The 26,308-nt window shown below is 43.4% G+C and overlaps 2 protein-coding genes across 2 annotated transcripts in view; one reads left to right on the forward strand and one right to left on the reverse strand.

The window, feature by feature from the left end:
* The window catches only part of CCDC92B (coiled-coil domain containing 92B), a 54,010-nt gene extending 36,825 nt beyond the window's left edge, over positions 1–17,185 (reverse strand). The window contains exons 1-2 of the mRNA XM_038375294.2: positions 16,811–17,185; positions 6,677–6,830 (exon numbers count right to left, since the gene is read on the reverse strand). Of these exons, the coding sequence (XP_038231222.1) occupies positions 6,677–6,830; positions 16,811–16,855 (199 nt within the window). The 5' untranslated portion in view covers positions 16,856–17,185. The remainder of the gene's footprint in view (positions 1–6,676; positions 6,831–16,810) is intronic.
* RAP1GAP2 (RAP1 GTPase activating protein 2) overlaps positions 1–26,308 on the forward strand; it is a 294,016-nt gene that overhangs the window by 9,758 nt on the left and 257,950 nt on the right. The gene's annotated exons all lie outside the window — the stretch shown is intronic.

The following is a 26,308-nucleotide window of genomic DNA, read 5'->3' on the forward strand; positions in this document are numbered from 1 at the left end:
CTGCAGACCTGAGAGCAGAAGAACAACCCTAACCTGGGAGGGAGATGAGCTAGGTGACCTAACAATAGAAATTCCAAGCATTTGCACTTCAGAGCAGTTTAGCTCCTGATGTTCTACTCTGTAAATGTGTGCTGGTTGCTACCCTTAGAATCCCCTGGCTTGAGTAAACTGCCTTTACGCTACACAACGGTCACCTTGCTGCATCCAACTGTGTTGCCTGGCTAGTTTGGGAAGCTTGGGTTGGTCCCTTCCTGTGGCTGTGTCAAAGAGAAATGAACACACTTTTGCTCCTTAGCACTGATCTTTCCTGACAGTGCTGACTTTGAATGGGAAAGAGCTGAGTGATTCACTGTTTTATTTCAGCTTGCTTGGTGCAAGCAGTCACTGGTGAGGCAGCTGTTTATATGTTGCCATTTCTCAAGACAATCCAGATCGTCAAACAAGAATCCATCCAATGTGGAATCCAACCTCTGCCTGTCAATATTGTCTTATTCTCAAGGAAGGGTGCTTCTTTTGTCTTATTGATGCATGTGTTGTGGAAGGGTTAAGACTGTAGAAGGGGGACGTCAGAGGGAAAGCTTCTTGGATGCTGTCATTTGAGAAATATGGGACCCTATTCTGCACTCTCACTGGTGCAGACCAGCAGTTACTCCACTGAGGGCAAGGGGCCTTGTGCAGTCATGTACACCAGTGAAAAGTGAGTGTGAAACACCACCATGGGAGCCCTTTACACTCACTGTGCACTGGTATAAATAACGGCACAAGGGGCAGGGCAATGGAGAACCAGGCCTAGTGGCGTTGCATCCATGTAGAACGAGCGGGAGGCCTCACTCGAGCCCAGCGGGGTCTCGGTGGCTGTGGCACAGTGAAGTGCCTTGCTCGAGGTCACATTCTAGAACGGAGAATAAAACTCAAGGCCGGAAATGGCCAGTGATATTTGGGGAAGCCCAACTGAAGACACTTTAAAAAGTGGGCTGGTTTTCAGGAAGTGCTGAGCATCGTCCCCCTGAAAATCTTTAAGGTGGCTCAACCTGGGAACCCGAAAGATGAGGCTACCCAAAAATTACTAGTCTCTTAGGAAATCTGAAAGATTTCCTACGGTCAATGCCAGATTCCATGGCTAATCCCTCAAGCTGCTACCTCAGGCCCTCTTGCTGAAATTCAGGCGCCGTGCCTCCTGCATGAGCTCTCCCTTACACAGCCCTCTCTTCAGAGGCGCTAGCAGTTCACACGAATTACTGCCAGAAGATTTAAGTTTATCTTCTAGTTGCTGGAGGGGGATCAGGAGAGAGGAAGAATAGTCAGAACAAATCCATTTCTATTTCTGACGTTTTTATGCTGCCCAAATGAAAATGGGGATGGGGTGGGAAGCCAAGTTTTCTGTTTCAATAAATGAATCACCATAGGGCTGTTAATAGCCTTTTTCTTCCTATAAAACCTGGTACTGTAAATACTGGTGGGGGGGGGAGGGGAGACTTCGGAACTGACCCAGGGAATATGATTTGTCTGAAATGGTTTTGGCTGCAATATTTAGTAAAAATGCTTTCCCCTCCCCCACCTGGTATCATCTAAACAATGCTAGAAGGCGAAGTAGGATTTCAGCTGAATTTGCTGGCCAGGCGCTCCAAGGATTGGAATTCTTCCATTTGAGTCGTCCCCCCTCCCGCCCCCCCATTGGAAGGATAACTCCGTTTGGTAAACTGCTACCGAGGAATCTCTCTGACTGCTGTGAATGCTATTAACCAGTTGTAATTTATGACCTCCAGTCAAATATTCAGCAGACTTTACATGCCTTTCACTTACTGCTTATGGAGTCTTCTGTAAACTTGCACTCTTTGGAAAGAAAAAAAAAAAAGTTTTACTGGTTAAAGCTGTGAAAAGGTGAACTGAGGTTCCTGGAATCCATTGACTTGCCTGGATGCTTTGGGTGGGGAGAGCATGCTTCTGGAAAGATGGGTGGTTCAGAATTAATCATCCTGTGGTCCACCTGAGATTGCCTGTTGGCACAGGGCAGGTGATGGTGGTTGTCTTGCAGGCAAATCTCATGCTGTGGTTACATGTGGAAGGTGCTAAATAAATTTTTATGGGCATCAGGAAAGGCTTCAGGGGAGGGAAGCCGCTACTTAATCTGCAGCGCATTTGACAGGCTGTACAAAGGGTTCTTGCTGATCTCTGATTCGTTACCTCACAGGAGCAGTGGTTTTTTAAGGATTTTTTTTCCTGATGAATCATCATTAGTAACTCTGTTGCAGCATTTTGTCAATATCGTAATGAAAAGCTCTTTTGGGCGAGAGGCTTGTTACCAGAAATGACAAGCAAATAGGAAAATGGTGCATACGTTGGAGCGCTCCACTTATAGCGACCTGTGTCTAGAATTCCTCTGGAATCTGAGAAGTTAGGATTAAGGCAAACTAGCTATTCTGAAAGATAATGCTGGGAAATGGGAGAATTTGCTAAAGTAGCAAAAAGTCACTTTTTAGAACAGACAATGCCATAAGGTTCTCCCCAGGGCTAGCCTCATACTGAAAGATAAAGGACAACATTGAAAACGTGACATCAGATCCTATCCCTGAATGATCACAACCAAAAGTTGCTGCTGTCTGATGTTGTATCAGTGGCCTATGTGACATAAGATACTCTGTCTCAGGCTGGTTCCCAGTGGCTAGGTATCCTCCTCACTAAAACTAGCATTATCAATGGTCCTCAGTCTTGGAAACCTCATCCAAGAAATCAAGGGTTAAATGGCTCATGGGCACATCCAGGACCAAGGTGAAGTACACTGGTGTGTGGCATCTTGCGTTGCTTCTGCCTATACTGGACCTAATTTACACAGATCTTGTGTATGCATCTATGACTTTGAGAGGCACTTCGACACTAAGGATAGACGACCATATCAGTGGTATAGAAGTCTTATGGTGCCTCAGCTAGCAAAAATCAGCCTAGCTCTGGAGCCAATGGAACACTGATGATTTACACCAGCTGATCATCTGGTAAAATGGTACTATCCTTAGACATGGTGGGGAAGAAATGATCTATAATGTCCAAGTATATAATGGGGTCATTGAAGCCAGTGAGCATTTCAAAGCCTCCAAATTGATTTATGCACAAGAAATCTTTCCTCTCATGGCTGGAAGTGCTGCATTTGGGTCTAGTTTAAAAAGAAATAAATAGAACAGTGAAAGTATGAAAGGGATGGGGAAAATGGATGATTTTGTCACTGCAGACTTATCTTTGTTTCTTTGGAGTGAGAGAGAGAGAGAGAGAGAGAGAGGAGCTAGAAGACAATGAGTAATTAGTCATTGCTGGATTATTGATGAAAGATACTGTACAAGTTAGAACAAATTTCAGCAATGGGAGGGAGTTAAGTGAATCATTTGCTCTTCATAAAGCCTCTCCAAATGAAGACAAAATCCGTTCTGACCTGCCCATCTCCTGCCATGGGCAACAGGATTTTAAAGTGACCCTCACTTTCCCAAACTCCGGTTCACACAACCCCCCAGGTTCACAGAAGGTTCCTGTGGCTCCCCAGTTACCACATGGTGAATCTGTGGTCCTGCCACCTCCCCTTAGCTTCAAGCTTCATGTCTAAAATTTGCAGAGCTGGAGATAAGCTCCTTGGCCACACCTCTCCTGTGCAGTGCCTAAACTCTGTGAGAACGTTGTATCTTCAGGCATGTGCCCTGTAGGGTTCCTAAACACTGCAAGTCTGAAGCTCCTTGGGGGCGGCCTCTGAAACTCCCAAACCTATGGATGCTTCAGGTGTCCTATAACTTTGCAGAATCAGTCCCTTAGTAATTCTTTATGCTGCATTCATGAATTCTAGAAATCAGAGATTGCATTAGATTTCCTAGGTTCTAACAACTAATCAAAGATCAAGGCCCCATCACAGTCTAGTCCACTTCCTTGTCAAATTTGGATTGCCCCCTCCAGTATATTTAAATGAGATCCTTAACAATTTGTTTCCTCTGATAGCTCTCAGAACTTCTGGCCTAGAGCAGAAGATACTGGGTATGGGTCTTTGCCTTGTGTTAAAGCAGGAGTTCAAACTAGATCTAATGAAGAGTCGTACTATATAAAAGCTAGGTATTAATCTGAAACTGTTTTTTACAACATTATTACCCCTTGGGCTAGCATTTAAAAGCTAGCTCTTCCTTTTGTGTCACTTGCACAATTGTATCATTAAACAAAATGTCCTAGGCCACAAACTGCAAATCTTGTGGAAATGGTGGGAGGCTGCTTTGCAGCAGGAAAAAGCTGCAGCTTGTACTGTGATATCTTGTTTAAAAATTCATGCCAAGGAAAGGTGTGTGTTTGGTTTTTTCAGATGAGCAAGGGGGGGAACCCAATATATTTATGTTGCTAGCTTTAGCACCCATCTAGCATCTCAGTCATAAAGCAGCAAAACAAGAGGACTGCTGATGTTGCATGTTACTGAGCTGCTCTGGACTGAGGTGAGGTTCAGAGAATTGATTTCATATTTCCTCACTGCAAAAAGAGAAAAAAATCAGTTCCTGTCATTCTGAAGGAGACTCTTGGTATGATCTCATCCCTGTTGTTATCAATGAAGCCCAGCCGTTTTCCTGTCTTAATGCATGCTGGAGAAAGAATGAACTATTTTTACATCTGAATCGATAAAAGAGGCAAAATACCTCTGAAGGCACAGATCAGTGGAGGAAGTGGCAGGATCATCTTTCATGCTTTCTCCGTTTTCCCCCCCCCCCCCCCCCAGACCAGTGAATTGCTGCAATATAGATAAAGCAATAGTGAGTCAAACACAGAGTAGTGGCTGAACACTGCAAAAGCTAATTCCCTCTCAAGAAGTGCATTGTGATCTACTGTAGAATTAAACCAAAGGGTGGCTTCACAATGATGGGTTATAAGCACAAGCACCTGTTTTTTCTTGGTCCCTGCCCGCTGAGTGTCAGAGTAAAACATGCCCATAGTCTCCAGCATGTATCTCAGCCAAGGTAGTATTTTGTCTCCCACACTGGGAGAGAAGCTTTAGTGGCTGCTATTCAAATTGGATTCAGCGGGATCATCGTGTGCCTGGTTAGGATTGTAGGACCATGTTTATAAAATGAGAACCGTGCCAATAGTGTGAGTATTCCGGATTAAGGAAATTCCGGGTATGTCTATACTGCAATGAAACACCCAGGGTTGGCTCATGTCAGCTGATTCATGCTCAAAGGTCTTGGGCTGTGGGGCTCTAAAACTGCAGTGTAGGTATTTGGGCTCAGGCTGGAGCCCAAGCTTGGGAACCTCCCTGCCCCCTGTGGGGGTCTAACTCCATGAACCATTGTCGGCAATGGTACTGTGAATAAAGAGGACAGCATTGGATTCCCAGCAGCCGGTTAAGGACTAGATTTTTTTTTTTTTTTTTTTTTTGCCTTCAGGCACAGCCGTGATAAGTAAGAGGTTGTGCAAAAGCTATCCCCGGGGAGATACTGTGCCTTAAACATGTCTCTTTGGCAATGTCTATAACAGGGCTGGCACTGTAATTTCCAGCTCAGCTAGAGCTACATGTGCGAGCTTTGATTCAGCTAGCTGCTAAAAATAGCCATGTAACTGCGGCCGTATGGGCAGCAGGCGGGGCTAGACGCTGTAGGTATGTACCTCCGGTTTCAGCTGGGATTGTACTCGGTGCAGCTAGCTGTGACCATGTCACCATTTTTAGCACACTAGCTCAATCCGCACTGGTGGGGGTATGTCTATCCGAGCTGGAAATTTTACCTTCGGTTGCAGTGTGGGAAATGCTTCTCCCTCAGAACATGGAGAGGAACAAGTTACTCCAGTCCTTGCAAAGTGCTGCTTTTCCCCCCCCCCCCTTGCATCTGACCAATAAGCAGCAGATGTAGAGCCAAAGCTTCGTTCACTCCCTAGCTCCTTGGCTTCGCTCACGCCCAATTCACTGGCTCACAGCAGGGAGTGTTCACAGCAGATCAGGAGCTACAACCTTAGTAGGTCGCATTTGCCCGAGCAGGTGGAATGGTGGAGCCTTAGCCCTCTTACAATCCCATTTGTGTCCTCCGCTTGCTTAGACAATTTAGCCTGGAGACTGCAAAACAGTATTTAACCTTCTGTCCATCAAAACATGTAATGAAGAGAGGCATTTCAACAAATGCTGCAAGGCTTTCTTGGTTGGTAGACATAAGGGCCAGCTGTGGAGTTGGGTTCTGGATTGTGAAATGGATTGGAACTTCCCTGCTTCGTGGGTTTTGGATCTTGCGTTATCACTGGGTAATTTATAGTAGGACACTACTCTCCTTGTTCAGTGGCTTCTAAGCCTGTGTGTCCTGCCTTCTCCTTTAGGAAATTCACAAATTCCTGCTTGAAATCCATCTTCCCCTTGTCTTTTGCTCTTTACACAGCAATAATCACACAAAGAAATCACACCGGCACAGTCGGGCCCCAATAACCATGTTACTAAACCTACAGAAACTCATAGGGCCTAGTTATGTATATACGCTGCTCTGGTTGCTTTCTAAAACATAAACACGGTGAGCGCCACAAGAGGGTTCACAACTATTTAAAGGGATAACTACTCAATTCCTGTACTCTGAAATGTGATACTCTCCCATTATGAAGTGTACATGGCTTTCATGTCTGTGGTACCTGTTCTATGGGAAGATGTATGTAGGTGTCCTAAGTGAGGCTAGCCATGACCTCAAAAATTCACCTGTGCAGTGCTTTTGCAATCGGAGGATCTCGAGGTGCAGGTCATGGAGCAGTTCCACCTGTTCCTTCTTCAGGAAGGCAATATGTCGCTGCACGCTCTGGATCTGGTGCTCCAGGGACACGGTCTCCATCGCAACAAAATTAACAGTCCAAGCCTGGAGGGAGTAAATGGTTTGTGATCAGACATGCAGCTGTGTACTGTACTGGTGATTCAACTGGGGCAGTGAAAATTATTCCTGCAGCTTTACAAGAGACATTTTAAAAGGGGAGCCTAAGGCTACTGGAGACATATTACGAGCAGCTGAACCCCAGACTTCCCGCACATTCGGGGCCCTGTGAGTCTCTTTACCGAGAGAGATTTCACCAGGGCTTTTTACTTATAGGACTCCCATCGCTTTGGTGTTTCATATGTATTACAGATTGGGCAGAGAAGTTTTATCATTTCTCCCCCCCGCCCCACTTTGTGTATATGGGGTACAGAGACACAGATTAAGCCGCTTTCCTAGGATCACACGTGAGATCTTAGGTAGAGCAGGCAATCTAGGCCTGATGACCCATGTGAGCATTGATTGATGTCAGATATGTGGTTGTTTTTTTTTTTTTTTTTTTATTTTTTAAAAACTAGGATCTCTCTCTCTCAAGAACATTAAGACTGCACAGTCCTAAAAAGTTAGGAACTACTAGAATTGCATTGAAATGCCTGTGCAACCTTAATTCAGAACCTTATTCATATGCCTTACGCAGTCTTTCATTACACTCTTCCATTTTATTTCTCTTTCCATAGGACCCCTTCCTCATTCAGGGCACAGACTGTTTGGTGCTCACTGGAATGAGCAGCTATTCAATATTTTGTTTTATCCTCACTGTTGCATGGGGCATACATTCCTTACTTATTGCCCATTATTCAAACCTTGCTCTGAAGACGGAATTATGCATTTCCTCGTGGTGGTTTTTGGTGGCTTTCCTCACTATAATATCAATGTGTCAAATATTAATGACTTCATTTTCACTACAGCCTGAGAGGTATCTCCATGCCTCAGTTTTCCATCTGTAAAATGGGAATAAGGTCAAAGTACCAGCTGTTTTCTACCTGACTTCAGACACCCAGCACCTGATTTTCTTTCTTCTTTTTTTTAAGAGTACATAGCATTAGATAGCACTTCGTATGTTCAAAGCAAGCTCCCTTTGATTTCATTTGCAGCTGAGAGTACTTGGCACTTCTGCAAGTCTGACTCTGAATGAGGCAGGGGTCCAGTGGAAAAAATAGTATGTGATCAGATGTTTAAAGACTGCATCTTAATGTATCGGCACAAGGAGGCTGAATTAGGCATTGTCTAACTTTTGAGGGTTGACTTTGCAACCTTAATGTTTTAGTGTGTGCATGTGCATAAAATATGATGGGATGGCGGAAGAACTGTTGAGGGAATAAAATGCTTAGCCAAATTGTCCTCTGTTATAAACTGGAGCAACTCCACTGATTTTGAAATTTATACCAGCATAACTGAGCAGAATTTGGCCCTTAGTATAGGGAAGTTCCTACACTGGGGACTGCTTTTAAGAATCAGCGTAAGATAAAAATGGTATCTATTTTACTACACATGTCTCCAGTGGAGCAGTTAATACATAGCACTCTACAGTGAATTTCCTCTCTCGTTTAGAGAGGCTTGAAACCAAGCTGTGATCTGCACCCCCTGGGTTGGAAGCTGGACTATGATCTGGATCCAAATTCTGTAGCTGGTCCCTATGATCTGTAATAAGATCTTGACCCAAATCCAGACTCCAAACTTTTGGAGAGGGATTTGTTTCTGGATTCTGAGCTGCAGTTTGCAGCTCAGCCCCATCTCTAGGACATCCTGACCTCTTAAAGAAACAAAATGGCTTTTCTGAATCCACTTCTTTGTCCCTCCTAGAGCTAAAGTGCATGTGAATACTTTGTGTGAGGCTTTCCGTAGAGGTGTGGCCTAAGGTGAAGCAACTTCTATCTGAAGCACAGCAGTGACATGGACTAAGACTCTGAAATAGTTTTGAGAAATCAGGGGAAGCTCCATTGCTTGGGACATTTAAAATCAGACTGGCCACAGCACCAGAATCAGAGTTTAGCTAGGAAGGATATAATTGTATCCAAATCTGTGGCTAACACCCCTGCTCTTTCCAAAACGGTCATGTGTTTCCTAAGGACCAAAAGTAACATTATGAAGGGGCATTGGTTCAGGATGGGGGCGTGGGAGGGAGGTATCACATGACCACTTCTTGCACTTCCTGGAGTTTCCTTGGAGGCCTCCTATCCTAGTATTGCCCTGGCCTGAACTTTAGTTTTTCTGAAACAGCAGCAGCAATTACACTGCAGTATTTTCTTCATATATTTCCTTTCCCATACATCTTACAGTTATGCTTTAAAAGCAGATCCATCACTGAGTGGAGTTCTATCTGGGACAAATTCACCCCGACTGGCATTACACCACAGTGAATTTGGTCCATCAGTTGTCATTTGACAAGCTACGTACTCTGGGTGAGACAGAGTGTATTGTATTTTTCATGCATTCAATCAGTATTATGTGGCCAGGAGATTGTTCTTCCTCTATGAGAGAAGATTAATCTTTGCTGCTAATTCACATGATGGACAAGCAGTGATGTGAACTCTGTTTCCCGGAGGCTGAGCTCCTGGAGGTTGGGGAGTTCATCGCTACATGTTAACTTATTCTGTAATGGTGCTGCATTAGCCTGCCTGCCTACCTGTGCCACTGCACAGCAGAGATAAAAATAAACCTCAAAGAATCTGTAATCCTGGGAAACACAATCACATGTGGATGTGGCAGCCATTCTTATTCCATGCATAAAACCCAGAGGGTGGGGGAAACAATAGATTTTTATCTGTAGCAAACCATGTTGATGGCTTGTGCTTGCTGGCAAAATTTTCCAAAGGATGGAGTGCATCATTCTGTTACTTAGAAGCTATTCCCATTTCTTTTTTCCTCTACATCTGATGTCTTTTGCCATAACAGTTTCAACATTAAGCAAACGCTTTAGATTATGCTTGCAGCCCATGGATTTTTACTTAATTCTGTGGCATTCCCCCCCACCCCCACTTCCCAATCAAATAAGCTCGATCACTGTAATAAGCCTTGGCAAACACCAGTTTCAATACTTTCTGTTGCCAAAACCTCTAAAAATTTATGAGAGCCTTAATATCAGGATTTCCAAAATCAGGCACTAAAGCTAAATTAATAGCTGTGTGTGTGTGTGTGTGTGTGTGTGTGTGTGTGTAATATAGCCATATTTACATGTGCTACTGTTGTGATCCCTTGCTGATAACCAGGTATTAAACAAGTCCACTCTAGTAATACTTTGTATTGTATTAGAGCATAAGCTTTCGTGAGCTACAGCTCACTTCGTCGGATGCATTACGAAAGCTTATGCTCTAATAAATTTGTTAGTCTCTAAGGTGCCACAAGTACTCCTTTTCTTTTTGCGAATACAGACTAACACGGCTGCTACTCTGAAACCTTTGTATTGTATAGCACTCTTCCTCCAAGGATCTCATTGAACTTTACAGATATTCATTGATGCAGCCATGCCACACCCCAGGAGATGGGTAGGTGGTTTTAGCCTCAGTTTACAGATGAGGGAACTCAGCCACAGAGGTGAGTGACTTGTCTGACTTACAACATGGCTGGGAAGTCCTGACATTCAGACCTTGCTCTAACTACGAGACATCTTACCTTATCAGTTAGATTTTTTTTTTTTTAATTAAGGATTGTTTTTTGATGGCTAAGACCATACCGTCCACTGCCATAGACCAGAAGGTTTTCTTTTGGGGGTGGAGAGGCTTTATGTGATAGCTGCTATCTTGGCTGACCGCTGGGGATGGGTGGTGGGGGGGAAGGGGCATCTCTAGAGCTAAAAGCATGAGCTACTGCAGCTTGAGAGAAACAGTGAACGCTCCCCATATGTGGCAGTAACAGACATTTTCTGGAGATCGGGCTCAGGGAGGAACCTGTAACACCCACTTCCCAGAAAGACTGGTCCTTAGCTCTACCTCCACTGTGCCGTGTTAGTGCTAATGGCTTTCTATGCTTTTGGGAAGAGAGATGTGAACTTTGTCCCTGTCCCATTCCTCTGCTGATCCCGGTGTGTTTCTATTCCTTTGAACTATCCTTTACTTCCCCGAGAGCTCTGCACTAGCTATTTAAAGTGGAACTATGCCAATTTATACCATCTGAAGATAGGTTTGTCAGATTTCATCTCCTTTTAAATGTATACAAAATGATGCTGATCATCCTCATGAGCAAAGCTGCCAAGAAGCCAAACAGTGAGGCATTTGGGCTAGGACTTTCAAGATTGCTCACTGGTGGTTGGCTTAACTCTGCTTGATGGTAAAACTCCCCTTGACTTCAGTGGGAGCAGAGATGGGCTAACCAACACTGAATGCTCTCTTTTTACATCTGATGTCAGGCTTACATTTGTCAACAAGGACTGAAACGGGGGGGGGGGGGGGAGGGACTGCTCCAAATCTGTGACGTTGCCTGATACTGTGTTCAGTTGCTTAGAGCCATGAGCCACAATTAATGTTCTATTTTTTTCTTATGTGCTGCTTGGGGCATCAGACTGAAATTACTCATTGTTGCAGTCCAAGAAGATTAAAAACCAGGATCTCTGTTCTGATCATTCCATTGAAATCCATAGGGTCACTCCAGATTTGCCCTGGCAGTATTGCTGAGATTAGAATTGTGTTAGGGCTGTGTGTTTTTTTTTTTTTTTGGATTCTTCAAAACACCAAAAAGAGGGAATTTGGATAAACATGAATGTAGCTTATTTTGGTGGTTGTAGTTTTCCATTGGCTACCACTGGGACCATTTATGAATGCAAAATAACAAGACTTCTGGTCTTCTAATGCTGTTTCCACCATCTAGATTGAACAGTTCATGGGATGTACAGAAATCCACTCATGAGATTTCTAAACACAGATAGCAAAGGCCAGATCCACACTTTATGCAACATTAGAAAGTATAATTTATACCTAAGTAAACAAACATCAAGTCCAAATACTCCTTTGTCTATTTACCCCTGCATGTCTGGATAGCCCATGTAGAGGTCTCTAGGGGTTCCTGACTCTCCCAGGAAGGCATATCATCCAAGTCTCAATGCAGTCCTTAAATTCTGGCATTTTTTTCCAAATCTAATAAAATCCAGGTCTATATTAGTTTGACTTCCCAATTATTCCTTTCTTTCTGTTTAGAAGTAATCATTAGTTTTCTCTGGTTAAGTCCATCCCATTTCAGAATATTTAGGCTGGGAACACAAATATAATTAGCATTTTCATCCCATTCAAAATACAGCACTAGCATCTGGACACAATATAGATCACCAAAATGTGACCCATTCTTAACCATCTAACCGTTGATCACTTATAACTAAAACAATGTGCAAAGCTTAAGACATGGCATGATGGCACAACAATTTCAGCTGAGCTGGCACTCCTTTTTATGTGCTATCTTGTAGATATCTAATAAGAGCTCATTGAATGCTAGGGAGATTTTATTTATGGCTGTGTTTGTTACAGTACTCGTGGAATCATTTTTTTAATGGCTTCTGTGATTATGTGCAAATGCATTATAAATTCTCTGTTTTCCTGACTCTATTGTCCAGGCATGATGAGACCCTGCAAATACAAATCATATTGCAGCAAAGGACAAATTCTGCTCTCACTTACCCTGGTATTAATCTAGACTAATTCCACTACCTCTGGATTTATGGAGGTGTAACAAAGATCAGAATCTGGCCTAAGTGACTATCGGGAAATTCATAAAGGTGGAATTTATCCAGATTTTGAACAGGGCTTCTCAAAGGCAGCTGTGGGAATCTCATCTCTGGAAACATCTGTCACTAGGCTGGACAGAGCACTTTAGTACATGTATATCTACAGTGCTATTTTCAAGTGATCTTGTCCTGTCTACATTAAATGTCTCTACTAGAATTGGTTGAAAATTTTCCATTGAACCTTTTTACCAGTGGAAAACAGATTCCCCCCCCCCAATGGAGAAGGGAAGAATTAAAACCCCTCTGACGTTTTCTCAGTAAACATTAAACAATGGAGCATGGTTTTGCTTCTTTCAGAAATTTTAGTGGACACTATCACCAGTTTCTAACTAGTTCTAGCCTCCAGTGATGTCTCCCTCTACCTCCCTTGTGAAATGGTTCTCTGGCCTCTAGTATAGATACTCGGGTAAAATTTCTGCTGCAAGAACTGCTAACTTTGCTCCAAGTCCACTAGAAGCCTAAACACTCTCCACTGATTTACACTAGTGTAAATGAGGAGTAATTCCACTAAAGTCAGGAGACCTGGGTTCTACTCCCGACTCTGCTGCTGGGTAACCTTGGGTGAGTCACTTCAGAGCCATGCCTCAGTTTCCCCATGTGTAAAATGGGGGATACAGTGCTTTGAGAGCTGATTGAAAAGCCCTATATAAGGACTAAATATTAATTATTAAACTAAATGCAGTTACACTGAGAACCAAGATATAAGGCATTTAAACATATTAGAAGATGTATCCTGCTCCTTTGACTGGCACAGTGGCTGACCTAGTTCTTATAGGCACAGATATAGCGAAGCACTCGGAGGGAGATTTCCCAAGACACTAAGCTGCCCAACTCCTATTTGAGCTTTTGGAAATCTTCCCTCTTAAGCATGTGCTTGACTTCAACAGGTCTACTCACCTGCTTAAAGCGCATGCTTCAGTGCTTTGCTGAATGGGGGCCATAGAACTGGACTTCTTCACAACTTCTAAGTTTTAGGGAGCTGCTGTATCACCAGGAGGGGGTGGGTGTGTGTGTGTGTGTGTGTGTGTGTGTGTGTGTGTGAAATTGCTGTGAACATTAATGAGACTGGCATGATTGTGTTGACATGACACGCACTTAGTTGTGTTCATTAGAACACCATGGCATCATTGGTAAGAAGGCACAGTCATGCTGCTGTCACAAAGGGCAGACAGCAGAGAAGCCGGAGAAGGAAGAGCTCTACTGAGTCATTGTTAGCTGGTGGAGGCTAAGGTGAGGGTCGAACCAGGGTTGAAATGCAATGATATGGAGATACCTCTCATGCTACCACTGAGCTTTCTCAGGGCTGCCACTCTGTCACCTTTCACAAGCTCTAAACCCCCCACTCTTCAAATCTCTTCATTTTTAAGAAATGAATCTTCTGTTCTCCTTCTATTTATTGTGCTTCTGTGTATTAGTAACAACGTAAGGGCCAATAACCATTACTAAGGCTGTAATTCAATCTCAGGGTTCCGATTATGTTTAACCTGCTCAAGTGTTTTTGTTATATTATTGGAACCCTATGGCTGAATTACTGCTTTACAGTGGCAATCTGCCTATCTGTTAACCTACCCGGATTGCTTAAGAATCTTTAAATCTGATTCTCAGTGAATGATTGTTCCCTTTTTTTTTCCCCTCTACCTTTACTCTAAAATAGAGAGAAACCATTCATTGAGCATTTAATTCAATGAATATAGGTAAACAGTCACTTCACAAGATTTAATTGCTGTGCATTTTGACAGATGGGGAGCTATGCACAGGTCATTGTCTGTAATTCCTGATGTAAGTATTTTTTCCTATTGGCCAAAGAACAGTTGATGGGTAATGCTTTACCCTTCTGTAGCATTTTCCATTCCATTACCTCCAAGCACTTTACTTTGAGGACCTTGGAGTGCTTTACAAATACTAACAAACTCATACCTACCTTGTGGGGTAGGTACATACCTGTATCCCTGTTTTACAATAGGAATGCTGAGGCACAGAGAGGTTAAGGGTCTGATTCACAGAGATGCTGAGCACCAGCACTTCCTTCCCATTGACTCACCATTGAGGTGGCGAGTGTATAGGAGCCATGAAAATCAGGTGCTGGATCCAATGCCCATCAAAGTCAACAGAAGGACTCTTCAGTGGGCAGTGGGTCAGTCCATACATGACTTGCCTGTGGTCACACAGGCAATCTTTGGCAGAGCTAGGAAGAGAATCTGTCTCTCTTGCACAAGATCCCTTGTTTTGTGTGCCAGTCTTCCTCCAATACTTCTCCATCACTTGAAGTCTTTACACTGAGACCAGATGCCATTCTAAAAGCTACTAGGCTTGATGCAGGAATTCCTGGTTGAAGTTCTAGGGTCTCTGATCGGCAGGAGATCAGACTAGATGATCCCAATGGTCTCTTCGGGTCTTGATCTCTGAAAGTCCCCCTCACTATTGGTTCAATGTACATGTTAATTACTAAGCGCAAAATCTTTGATTTACTGGCAGGAAAATGTTTGCAAAGGATTTTTTTTTAAATAGACAATTTTAAACCCCAGGCAGGAGCCTGAACTCAACTAAATTGAAGAATTCTGAACAGATTTACTACTAGTAAATAAACTCATGTTGATTACTTTGGAATACACCATAAACTTTGCTGCTTAAGATAGGGGTCCAGCCAGGGTTCATGTTACTGCTGTGAATTTTTGGGCATCAGTCCTGCAAAGGGAACTGGGCAAATTTCTAAAGGTATAACAGGTTTCAGAGTAGCAGCCGTGTTAGTCTGTATTCGCAAAAAGAAAAGGAGTATTTGTGGCACCTTAGAGACTAACAAATTTATTTGAGCATAAGCTTTCGGGAGCTACAGCTCACTTCATTGGATGCATTCAGTGGAAAATACAGGGGGGAGATTTTTATGCACACGCAGAGAGCAATGGGTTTTATCATTCTCCTTACAGTGTGTATGATGAAACCCATTGTTTCATGTTCCCTTTCTCTCTCTCTGTGTGTGTGTGTGTGTGTGTGTGTGTGTAAATCTCCCCATTGTGTATTCCACTAAATGCATCCAATGAAGTGAGCTGTAGCTCACGAAAACTTATACTCAAATTTTAGTCTCTAAGGTGCCACAAGTACTCCTCTTCTTTTAAAGGTATAACAGCATTCATACACCTAAAGATTCCTAGTTGCTAGTCTTATCTGCTTTAAAGCAGGGTAAATGTGAATGAAAAAGCCCTTTCCTATCAATTATTTAAACATTCCTGCCTGAGTAACAGCTAATGTCTTTTTTTTTTTTTTATTTCACTGCATACATTAAACATATAAGGCTAACTTCTGTTCTCTGTGGCTTCACTGGAATTACTCTCAGTTCATGTTAGCATTTCTGGGAGCAGAAATTTGGGCCACAGTCAACACTGTGTAGAGATCCTTTGGCCTGATCCTGCACTCACTGAATTCAGTGGCAAAACTCTCTCAGACTCCACCTATTTCCACCAGCAATTTCAGTCTCATGCACTTCTGAAACAATTAGCTGCACCAGAAGCTTCAGGAAGGAAGAGCTATTGTCCCTGGGGCTCGGCAAACTTCTAAAACTGCACCAAGAAGGGCTTCAGGCAACTTCAGGAGGAAAGTTCTCCCCCCTAGGTTATACAATACCTCTTCACCCCTGTAGGTCTAAAACCTGACTGTATATCCTCTTAAGGAGATGCTACTTCTGCTGGCCCTAGAAAAGCTAAATCTGTGCTAGCTCTTTAATTCCTGCAGGAAAGAACTGCAGCTTGGAACCCCTTTAAAGCCCTTCATTAGCTGGAGAGCACAAGGGAATGCTCTCAGGGGGGGTGGAGAGAAAGCAGGCTTATAAAGGCTTTTAATAACTTAGGACTGGCAGAGATATCAGAGCCACTCCCCAGCCATCCAACAGCTGGAATTCACCACCCACTGCTCTCCTTGCACCGCTCTAGCCCCAGTGAAATGGGCCCTGCTGGGCCTCAGGGCATTGTTTTAATTGGAGAAGTTGGTGTCAGGGTCACTGAACAAGCTCTGAAGCCATTAGATTTTAGTGTTGAATCCTTTTCTGAGTTTAACTAGGCACCGAAGGCGCCCCCCTCTCTTTCTCCCCCCCCCCCCCGCCAGCCTATTCTAAAGGAGAGGGCAGATCTGAGCAGGACACAGCCCAGGATGACTTTGTCTGATGATCATCCCAGTTCTGAAGCTGCTCTGGACCTGGGTCCCCCTCGGCTAAGGACACTCATGACCATCAGGAGTTCCCATGCAATCAGGCCGCCGCCACCCCATCTCCAAGACCAGATCTCCCCCGCTGACCGCCCCGCCAGCCAACATGCCCATCTTCTCTTACCTGGGGAGGCGACAGGAGAACGTGCTGGCCGCTGCAGGGTGTCATCAAGGGAGGTCTTGCCCAGCAGCTGGACAAGGGAGGCTTAGAAAAGCCAGGGCACCCTCTCCGCGTTCACCCGCATCCCCCCCCAAATCCTCAATGGGGGGGGGCCGCAATGCAAACAAACCCCCCCCCCCGCCCCTCCAGCTCCTCTTTGCCTTCTGCCCTCGCTCTCCTCCTGGCGGCCAAGGGGCGGTCTCCGTGGCCGAGCGGGGCCCGGCTCCCCCCAGCAGCGAGGACGGGGTTGCAAGCCGCAGGCTGCCGGGGAGCGCAGAGCCCGCCAGCCGAGGCGTAAACACTCAGCGACGTGACCGGAACCGGGGAGAGCGGAGCGGGGCTGGCCGCACAGGCGGGGCGGCGAGGGCTGCGCTGGCAACCGGCGAGCGATGAAATCATCCCCTGGCGCCTCCCGGGAGAGCTGCCCCGCGGCCCGGGAGGATGTTGATTTCCCCAGCCCTGGAAGAGTGGGGGGGGGGGGGGGAGGAGGAAGGACGATCACCCCAGGAAGCGATCACTCCCTCCAGCCCCCCCCCCCCGCCCCCATGGCTCCCGGGCCTGCTCGGCTACCCCGGTGGTGACCCCAGCCATGCAGGCACCCCCCCCCCCAGTGCATGGCCCATCTCCGCGGGGGCGCTGGAACCCCACCGCGGAGCCAGGGGAGGGCGGAATAAAACTCCGGCTGCCCGGGGGAGGGGAGGGGAGGGGTAGAGCCGTGCTGTCCAGGGTGCTGAAAAGCCGCTCTGGTAAAGCAACCCCCCCAGCCACCCATCGCCTGGGCAGAAGCCTCCGGAGTGGCATCCAGCTCACGACATGATTCCTCGGCCACTTGCCACCGCGTTTATTAGTCGTTTTGGGAAGCTGTTCAGGACGTAAATCTTGCCTTTTTTAAAAAAAAAAAAAAAAATTTAGCTCCCAACCTTGAGGGATTTTATGGCTGGCACATGAGGCGGCTGTTGCTGCTTCCAGCTGTTTAGCTACTTTAAAGTGTAAGGGCACATATTGAGCGTTCAGTGTATAAATTGTGCCCAACAAGTATAATGGCACAGGAGAAGGATTTAAAAAAAAAAATCAGGGGGAAGTGGGGTGGGGAGAGGGGGGGGGAAGGTGGAGACCATGTTCCCGTCTGGTCCCCTCACCTCTGGAGTTTGGACAGAACTAGAAAAATTCAAAATGTTTAGTGAAAAAAGTGTGAGGAGAGGGGAATTCCCTGGATGGTGTCTAGAGAATGGTTTACCCCTAGTTTGGTGCAAGTTCTACTCACACATACGTACATGCGTGATCTGGCCCTGTGTGATATGCTTGGAATCCATGTGTGGTGTTTCCTAATATAGATCTGATTATTATAAAACTACTCACACAAATACCAAGAATACTATACACTAGGCCAGATCCTCAGCTGGTGTAAATAGCTCAATCAACATCACTAGATGGACAGTGATGTGTAGTCGTATCAGCTGAGGCTCTGGCCCACTGAGGTTATTCAGCTATGAAAAGTGTTCCAAAACACCACAACAATGCAAAACTTCCCAATGGGTTTCTTAAGGCACATGCCAGAGAAAATAAGTTTTGCAGCAGGTCCTAAACCCAGCCACCTCAAGATCTGTTAGAGAGCCCATTGTGTCGGTCAATTAAATGTTCTCTCCATCTAGGGTGAGAACATCATTTGTGTGATGCTAAAAACTTGTCTGGGAAGAGCTAACAATCAGAAAGGCAGCACCAATCAGGTTATCTATTTTGGGCATTGCAAATATAATGAATAATATGTTACACTTTTTAGCTTTTCAGTTGTAGATCTCAAAGCAAGGTCACACACACTCAGATCCTCAAGGGCATTTAGGCACTCAAAGACATTGAGATCTTTCAGGATCTGGGCCACAGTGGTTAAGGCAGGAATTGAGAAAGAGGGGTAAAGCCTCAGCTGCTGAAAACTCTCATTGCTCCATTGACTTCAACGATGGACTAGGTGTAATTTCATAGGTGTGTTCTATCTCTGGAACTCTGTGATTTTAATAAGCAGAAGGCCAGATCCATCACTGGTGTAAATCAACATGGCACTGTTGAGTGGGGCAATGCTAATTTACACAAGCTGAGGACCTGGCTGAGAGTTTGGAGTCAGTTTATTTTATGGAGCAAGTTTAATTTTACACTAAACCAGAACTGGTCAATAAAGGGAAAATATCGGTGAATAATTATTAATGGGGAAAAAACCCTCTATTTTCAATTAATTATTCAGGCTTCTCGATTTAATTCCCAGTCTCCAGCAAATGTAATGGGGAGCTCTATCTCTTCCTCACACACAGCCATTCATGCCTGCTCTTGCGGGCTTTTCTTCAAATGAGGTGCTTATAACAAATGAGTTCCTTTCTGGAATGCTGAGTTAAGTGATAGATTAAAAAGAGCATACTGATGACTTCCTAATTCAGAGAAATGTTGTTGCATTATTACTGCCATCCTCACATTTGTAACGATCAGATCCACATTTGCCAATACATAATTTATTTCTATTCATAGATTGCTCTGCAGGAAGGTTTATTATTAGTGTCTCATTTTCCCTTCCCTACATTATTTTATCCTGAAAAACTATGAATTGTATCAAAGGGGTGGGGGGGGGGAGAGAAAGCGAGGGAATGATTTCTGAATGCATCATGTTTCACTGGATTTGTAAGCTCTTCATTGATTTTTCCACTATATAAAAGACAAGTCTGCAAACGATCAAGGTCAGACATTCAGGGACAGACAGATGCTTCCTAAATGAGGTCACTGCTCCAGGATACACTTAGATTGAAGAGAGGGGCGGTAGTGGAATACAATCTATCCTTTGTGCCCAGAATTAAGTGTGGATAAAGCATCCTGACTCTAGTGATTTACCTAGTAGCTTGGATTCAGCCACAATGCACACATGCTATTAACACAGTTTTTAAGAGTGTTTCGCTAGCAGTTTTTCTCAGTTTTTGATTGGAGTATGACAAAAGTCCTTCAGCTAAAGCCTCTAGACAGTGCCCATTATCTAGTAATATTTCAAACCAAACAACCACCATGATGCTCCTTACTAGTGCGTTCTATTATGTTAATCAGAGTCTGCTTTACTGACAGGTATGAGGGTGATCTGAGATCAGTACTATGGGGAAATTCACCCTATGCAGAATCCTTGTGCAAATCCTATGCCAAATTAAAGTCTCACTTAAGCTCTCAAACTAGAAATAGAGTGAATATCAACTTGTATTGTATTTAATTGGATACATATTAATTACATTACACTGAATACATAGAAATGGCTTCACTATTGCATACTTTTTCTTGGATTTAAAGAATAACAAAGCTCTGGAATAAAGATATTATAAAAAAGTTTATACACACACACACACACACACACACAAATCTGAAGATACTTAACTGTCAAGAACAAATTACTGGTTCACCTAAACCACTTGGCAGATAATGTGCTGCTGTCAGTACTCCACAGAATGAGATTTCTGCAGTTTATTGGATGAGCATCCTCCTCAGGGGAACCTCTTAAGATGGAGAGGAACCTCTTGTAAGAAAGTTGTTATAGGCTAAATACTGGTCCCTTTGAAATCAAGAGTAGTTCAGCCATTGACACCAGTAGGATCAGCTATGGCCTTATATACGCAGGTTCACTATAACTAGAATTGCAGTCTATTCTCTACAATGCACTGAAAGAACTAGTGTGCGCGTGCCCCATTCTGGAAACATTTGCTATTGAGCATTGTGTTTACCCTGTAGTAAGTGTATGCATGAATGTGCCCTTTGGATTGACTTCCCGGGAGACAGAATTGCTCTATGGCTCATCACCAGGGGATTTCTTTACTGATGTTCATTGCTTTTTATTTTGAAAGCCGGCCTATAAGAGTTCAATAAATCTCCAAGAAATAAATAATTCAGTAAATCTAGGGGAATTCTGTCTGAATTTCATGCAGTCTAGCACCCTAGGAAGTTCCTTTACCTGCACTGACCTCTAGTGGCACTGACATAATATTCAACTATGACCCAGCTTATTCAAAACTATCTCAGAAATTCAGTTTTGCACTATTACATTACCAATCCAAGGCCCCAGTCCTGCAATGAATTCTGTGCTCATGGGAACCTCAATGAAACCAGTGGGGCCATGCGTGGGGGCAGAAATCTGCCTCTGCAAAGCTTACTGTAGGGTGAAGCCCTAAACTCCTTTGATTATGACTAATACACTGTGGGTAAGGTTTGCAAAAGTGCCTAAGAGGTACAGGAGCCTAAGTTCTATTTTCAAAGTGACTTAGGTGCCTACAACCCATTGACTTTCAATCTATATATTTTTAGGGCTGTCGATTAATTGCAGTTAACTCACGATTAACTAAAAAAAATTAATTAATTGTGATTAATCACAGTTTTAATCGCACAGTTAAACAATAGAATACCAATTGAAATTTATTAAATATTTTTGGATGTTTTTCTACATATTCAAGTATAAACCCTCCCTGCCACTGCAAGTTTTTAGAGGTGCTGAGAGACATACATCTTAGAGAGACATACATCTCTCATTGATTATATGCGCTTGGCTTCTCTGAAAAGTGAGCCTCAAGCTTTTATCAAAGCAGAGATCAGTAGAAATATTTCCATAGTTTAAAAAGGAACACAACACAGAAGTTGTTTTTCAACCAATAAACATCCTTCTGTGGTGTTTGCAACCCAAACATTGTAGCAAAGTAAAACTCTCATTCATTTCATGCTTCCAAGTGACTGTAAACAGAGCAGCAGCCGTGTTAGTCTGTATTCGCAAAAAGAAAAGGAGGACTTGTGGTACCTTAGCGACTAACACATTTATTTGAGCATAAGCTTTCGTGAGCTACAGCTCGCTTCATCGGATGCATTCCGATGAAGTGAGCTGTAGCTCACGAAAGCTTATGCTCAAATAAATGTGTTAGTCGCTAAGGTGCCACAAGTCCTCCTTTTCTTTTTGTAAACAGAGCCTGACTTCATGGCTTTTCTTTATGCAAACAGAGAAATACATATAGTAAACAAACATCTTAGACCGTGAAAAATCAACCAATCAAACCAATGCTTTCTAAGGTGTTATCAGTAACATAGATAAAGGAATGTGTTTATTTGCAGTATTTGGGTATGGATTTTCTCCACAGTAGTGCTCATCTGAACAAAGTTACTCATAGAGGGTTTGATCTAACTCCCAGAGAAATTAATGGGAGTCTTTCCAATGGTTTGAATGGGTGTTGGGTTGCCAGCCAAGTGTAAGTGTTTGCAGAATCAGATTTTTTTATTTTAAAGCAAGCAATGTCCTTTTAAATGGAGAAATACACAATTAAGATGGTGGTTTCCTTGTTTGGCCATTTAGTACTTTATTTTCTTTGCTTTCATGTTTTCTTTCTTTCAGGATTTTCTATCCAACATACTTTGTTCTTTTGGCTCCAGGCTGTATTATCTTTCCCTCCTAAGCTCTTTAGGACCTGCATGAGAATTAGTTTGCAAACTCTCTGGGGAAGGGAATAGCTTTTTGTTCTGTGTTTGTACAGTGCCTAGCACGATTGGGTCCTGGTCTGTGACTGGGACTAGGTGCTACAAAAATACAAATTATTAATAACTATGTGACTTTCTGCTCTCTCCTAGTCTCCACTCCCCTCTAAGGCAAACCATTCAAGGTGGCTTAAGGGGTATAGGAATGGGGTGGGGGTGGAGGACACAGTATGATGGAGGATGTTGACCTGTGGCTGATCTATGTGTAAACTAGGGGTGGAAGAGGAGTAGGCTGTGTGGGATAGATGCTCTTACCCAGGGGTGGCCAACCTGTGGCTCCGGAGGCACATATGGCTCTTCAGAAGTTAATATGCTGCTCCTTGTATAGGCACTGATTCTGGGGCTGGAGCTACGGGTGCCAACTTTCCAATGTGCCGGGGGGTGCTTGCTGCTCGACCCCTGGCTCTGTCACAGGCCCGGCCCCCTCCCCTGAGCCTGCCATGCCCTTGGCAATTTCTGCTGTAATATAATTTAATTTGACTTTAATTTTGCCTTAAATGCTATTTCTCAGCCTTATTGAGGTGTCTGGTCTTCTAATTGCTGTGAAGAACCTCATAAGAAACTTCTTTAAATGGTGCAGGACTGAAAGCTAGAGGGTTTTGATAAATTGAACATTAGCTTAATATTACCGTGGGATTTAAAAATATCAGAGACTCTGGGATATTTGCTCGAGCTAAGGAATGCAATTTGTCATCCTTCAAAGAGATCCTGCTCTGCATGCTCACAAGAGGACAGATGAATTTAGCCTAAGCAATGTTGTTCAGTGGTTGTGGTGGCATGACCATATTCTGCAAAGGTTCAATGCACCTTGATTTGGAAAATAATAACAGGCAGAATCCTGAAGAGGTCCTGGTCCTGCAGTGAGATCCATGCAGGCAGACTCTTGTGGCTCATTGAAATCAGTGATGCTCTTTTCTGACACAAATCCCACCTGTGCAGATCCAGTTACAGTATTCTGGCAGAAAGTGGGAGTCAATGCAACTTACACTCACTTTATTGTGCCTTTACCCTGCTGGAGTGGTGTAAATGGGTCTCAATATCGATGAGTCTGACCAGATTCATGCAAAACGCTTTATTACTGTTTCTTTCTATCACGTGTATTTACTTGATCTCCATCACCATCTGAGCACCACACAATCTATAATTAGGCTTGGCAGAATTTGATTTTTATTTTTTTTTATAAATTCAGTGGATAATAAAACTGTGTCATAAGTTTGCACAACTCTGAAAATTTGTGGATTTCAATCATTTTATTGATTTAAATTTTCACAATGGAGGGGGTGTCAGACGAGAGGGACGCCAGACAATAATTATTTAATGACAGTAGAATTTGAGATTCAAAAAGTTAAAGCCTCATAGCTGTTAAAACACAACTTTGTCAAGGTCGTATGTCAAAATATACAAAGTAAATATCTTTAAATCAAACTCTAAGTTTGCAAGCAGCATTTTTCTCACTTTGCCTGTCTGTAAATTTCCAATAATTATCGCTGGGAACCCTTTTTCATCAGTTTATGTGGAATGGTCTACGGACATTTACCAATAACAATCAAAATCCTTCCAAGGCTATCTGTAATGCATTTATCCTCTCAACAAATACTCCTGTGATGTAGGGAAGTGCAGTTATGTTTTATGTTTAAAGATGAGTACTTGAAACAGCTCCTCACTTGTAAATCTTATCTTCTTCCATGTGAGTTTTGCTCATGTTCTTGAGGATTAGTCACTTACTGCATCATCATAAAAGCATTTTTGTACATTGCATAGCATTTTATTTTATTTTTTTTTTAAGAGGGAAACTGGAGCCAAAAGCATGGTCTCATCGCTTGGCAGTATCGAGTCTGCTTAGAATCACAGAATATCATGGTTGGAAGGGACCTCAAGAGGTCATCTAGTCCAACCCCCTGCTCAAAGCAGGACCAATCCCCAATTTTTTGCCCCAGATCCCTAAATGGCCCCCTCAAGGATTGAACTCACAACCCTGAGTTTAGCAGGCCAATGCTCAACCACTGAGCTATCCCTCCCCCCAAAGATATCCCTCCCCCCTCTGTTGTCCTCTGTTTTAGCTTGTGAATTTATAATGGATGTGTGACAAGGGCACTTCTTGATGATGGATGAGTACTGCAATGAGATCCCAATCTTGGGTAATTGCTTTTGTGAATATAAACATCATGCATTTTTTGTGTGTGTGGACATTAAGCAGCCAGAAAATACATCCGCCAAATAGTATAAGCATTTCTGATAAGATGTAAACAGGGAAAAACTGCATAGAGCTTAAGGGAGGCCTTATAAAATCAATATCAATAAATGTATCTAACTGGAGGATTGAGTACATTGAATTGTATGGGAAACACACCTTTGAAAGGCACACATGATAGATCCTCTGTGTATTCTGCCATGGAATTTGCCACGGAATCCATCCTTCATCTCCTATTCTAATCTCTTTTCTCCTTCTTTTATTTAAAAGAGAGGTGCTGATCTTGCAAAGACCTAGGTGCATGCTTAGCTTGATCTACTTGAGTAGTCACATTGATTCCACTCACACTACTCATAACCCATGAAGTTAAGCATGTGCCTACATCTTTGCAGGATTGGCGGCCGATGTTTTTATATCCTCTTGATTGTGAAGGTGACCTTGAAAACATGAACTGGAGGAAATGTTGTCATCTTGAATCGATAGGCTCTGTGAGGTGGGAACCCATTTCCTCGAAGGGCTGTTAACCTGGAACCCTAATTATGATAGTTCAGGTGTCAACAACTGCTGGCTGATAATTGCTTCCAAAATATCCTGCTGGTGCACTTGGTCCAAACTGTTTCCCATGCCTCGTCAAGTGTCAAAAGCCCCAACTATCAGCTGACTGTGCCTCTGGCCAACTTTCACCATGTAGCTATGTGTTATTGTAATAGAGAAAACAGTGTCAGGCAGAAAACGTTCAAGTCCCTGTTCCCCACAGGCTTCCTCCAGTGTGAGCTTGAGCAAGTCACATGGTCTCTCTATGCCTCACTTTCCTATTTGTAAGGTGAACATAAGAGTACTTCTCCACCCTGCAGAGATGTTAGGAGGCATAAATATGTTAATGGTTGTCAGGTGCTCAGATAATATGGTAACACACGCCATAGAAAAGAAATAAAAAAACCCTCAATGTTTGATTTAAATGAAGCTGCTGCAAAATTGCTGTTCTGTTGCATGGATCCAGGGAGTTTGCAATGGAATGTAGGTCCCTTTGCCTGGGAAATAGTGTCTTGCATATGACTTCCTAAGGACTAGGCTCCGAACACCAAGCATGATCCAAAGCTAGTTGGGCATCTTTCCACTGACTTCAATATGCTTTGGATCAGAGACTTAGTTTGTAGGTATCTTTCCTATGTATTAGAATTCTGGTTTATCATATAGTTTCTTATATTGCTTTCATCACCACAGTATCTGAGCACCTTCTCTTGTGCATTAAACATGATTCTCTTCTGACTGTCGCATGTGGTTCATTCTCTTCCTCAGCCACTTCCTTGGAGAGAATTGTATGCAGATAGAGTAGTGTTTTGGTTTTTCTTTTTCTTTTTAAATGGACAAAATGAAGAATATAAACAAATTCTGTGTGTTGTGGGGACATCCCTAAGCTTCTTGTTATAGTTAAGTCTAAAATCTGAGGGTTGTGACTATAAAATACCAATACATTTGTGTGCACCTCACCTATGCATGTAATACCTGGTGCCTTGCAAACTGGGTTATTGGGGGAACACATTGGGTATTGGTTTACATAAGATAGACATGCACAAAATGTTCACAGAGCCTAACTTCAGAAATCTGGCATTTTCCAAATGTCAGCTACATGAAACGAGCAACTACAAATTAAAAAACAAACAAATCACAGCTTTTCATAAGACAATGAAATCATAATTCTCAACAGTGCAGAAACAAAGGGTTAAATAAGTGCGCAGTTTCTG

Source organism: Dermochelys coriacea, chromosome 17 (genome assembly GCF_009764565.3).
Source record: "Dermochelys coriacea isolate rDerCor1 chromosome 17, rDerCor1.pri.v4, whole genome shotgun sequence".
Taxonomy (NCBI): Eukaryota; Metazoa; Chordata; order Testudines; family Dermochelyidae; genus Dermochelys; species Dermochelys coriacea.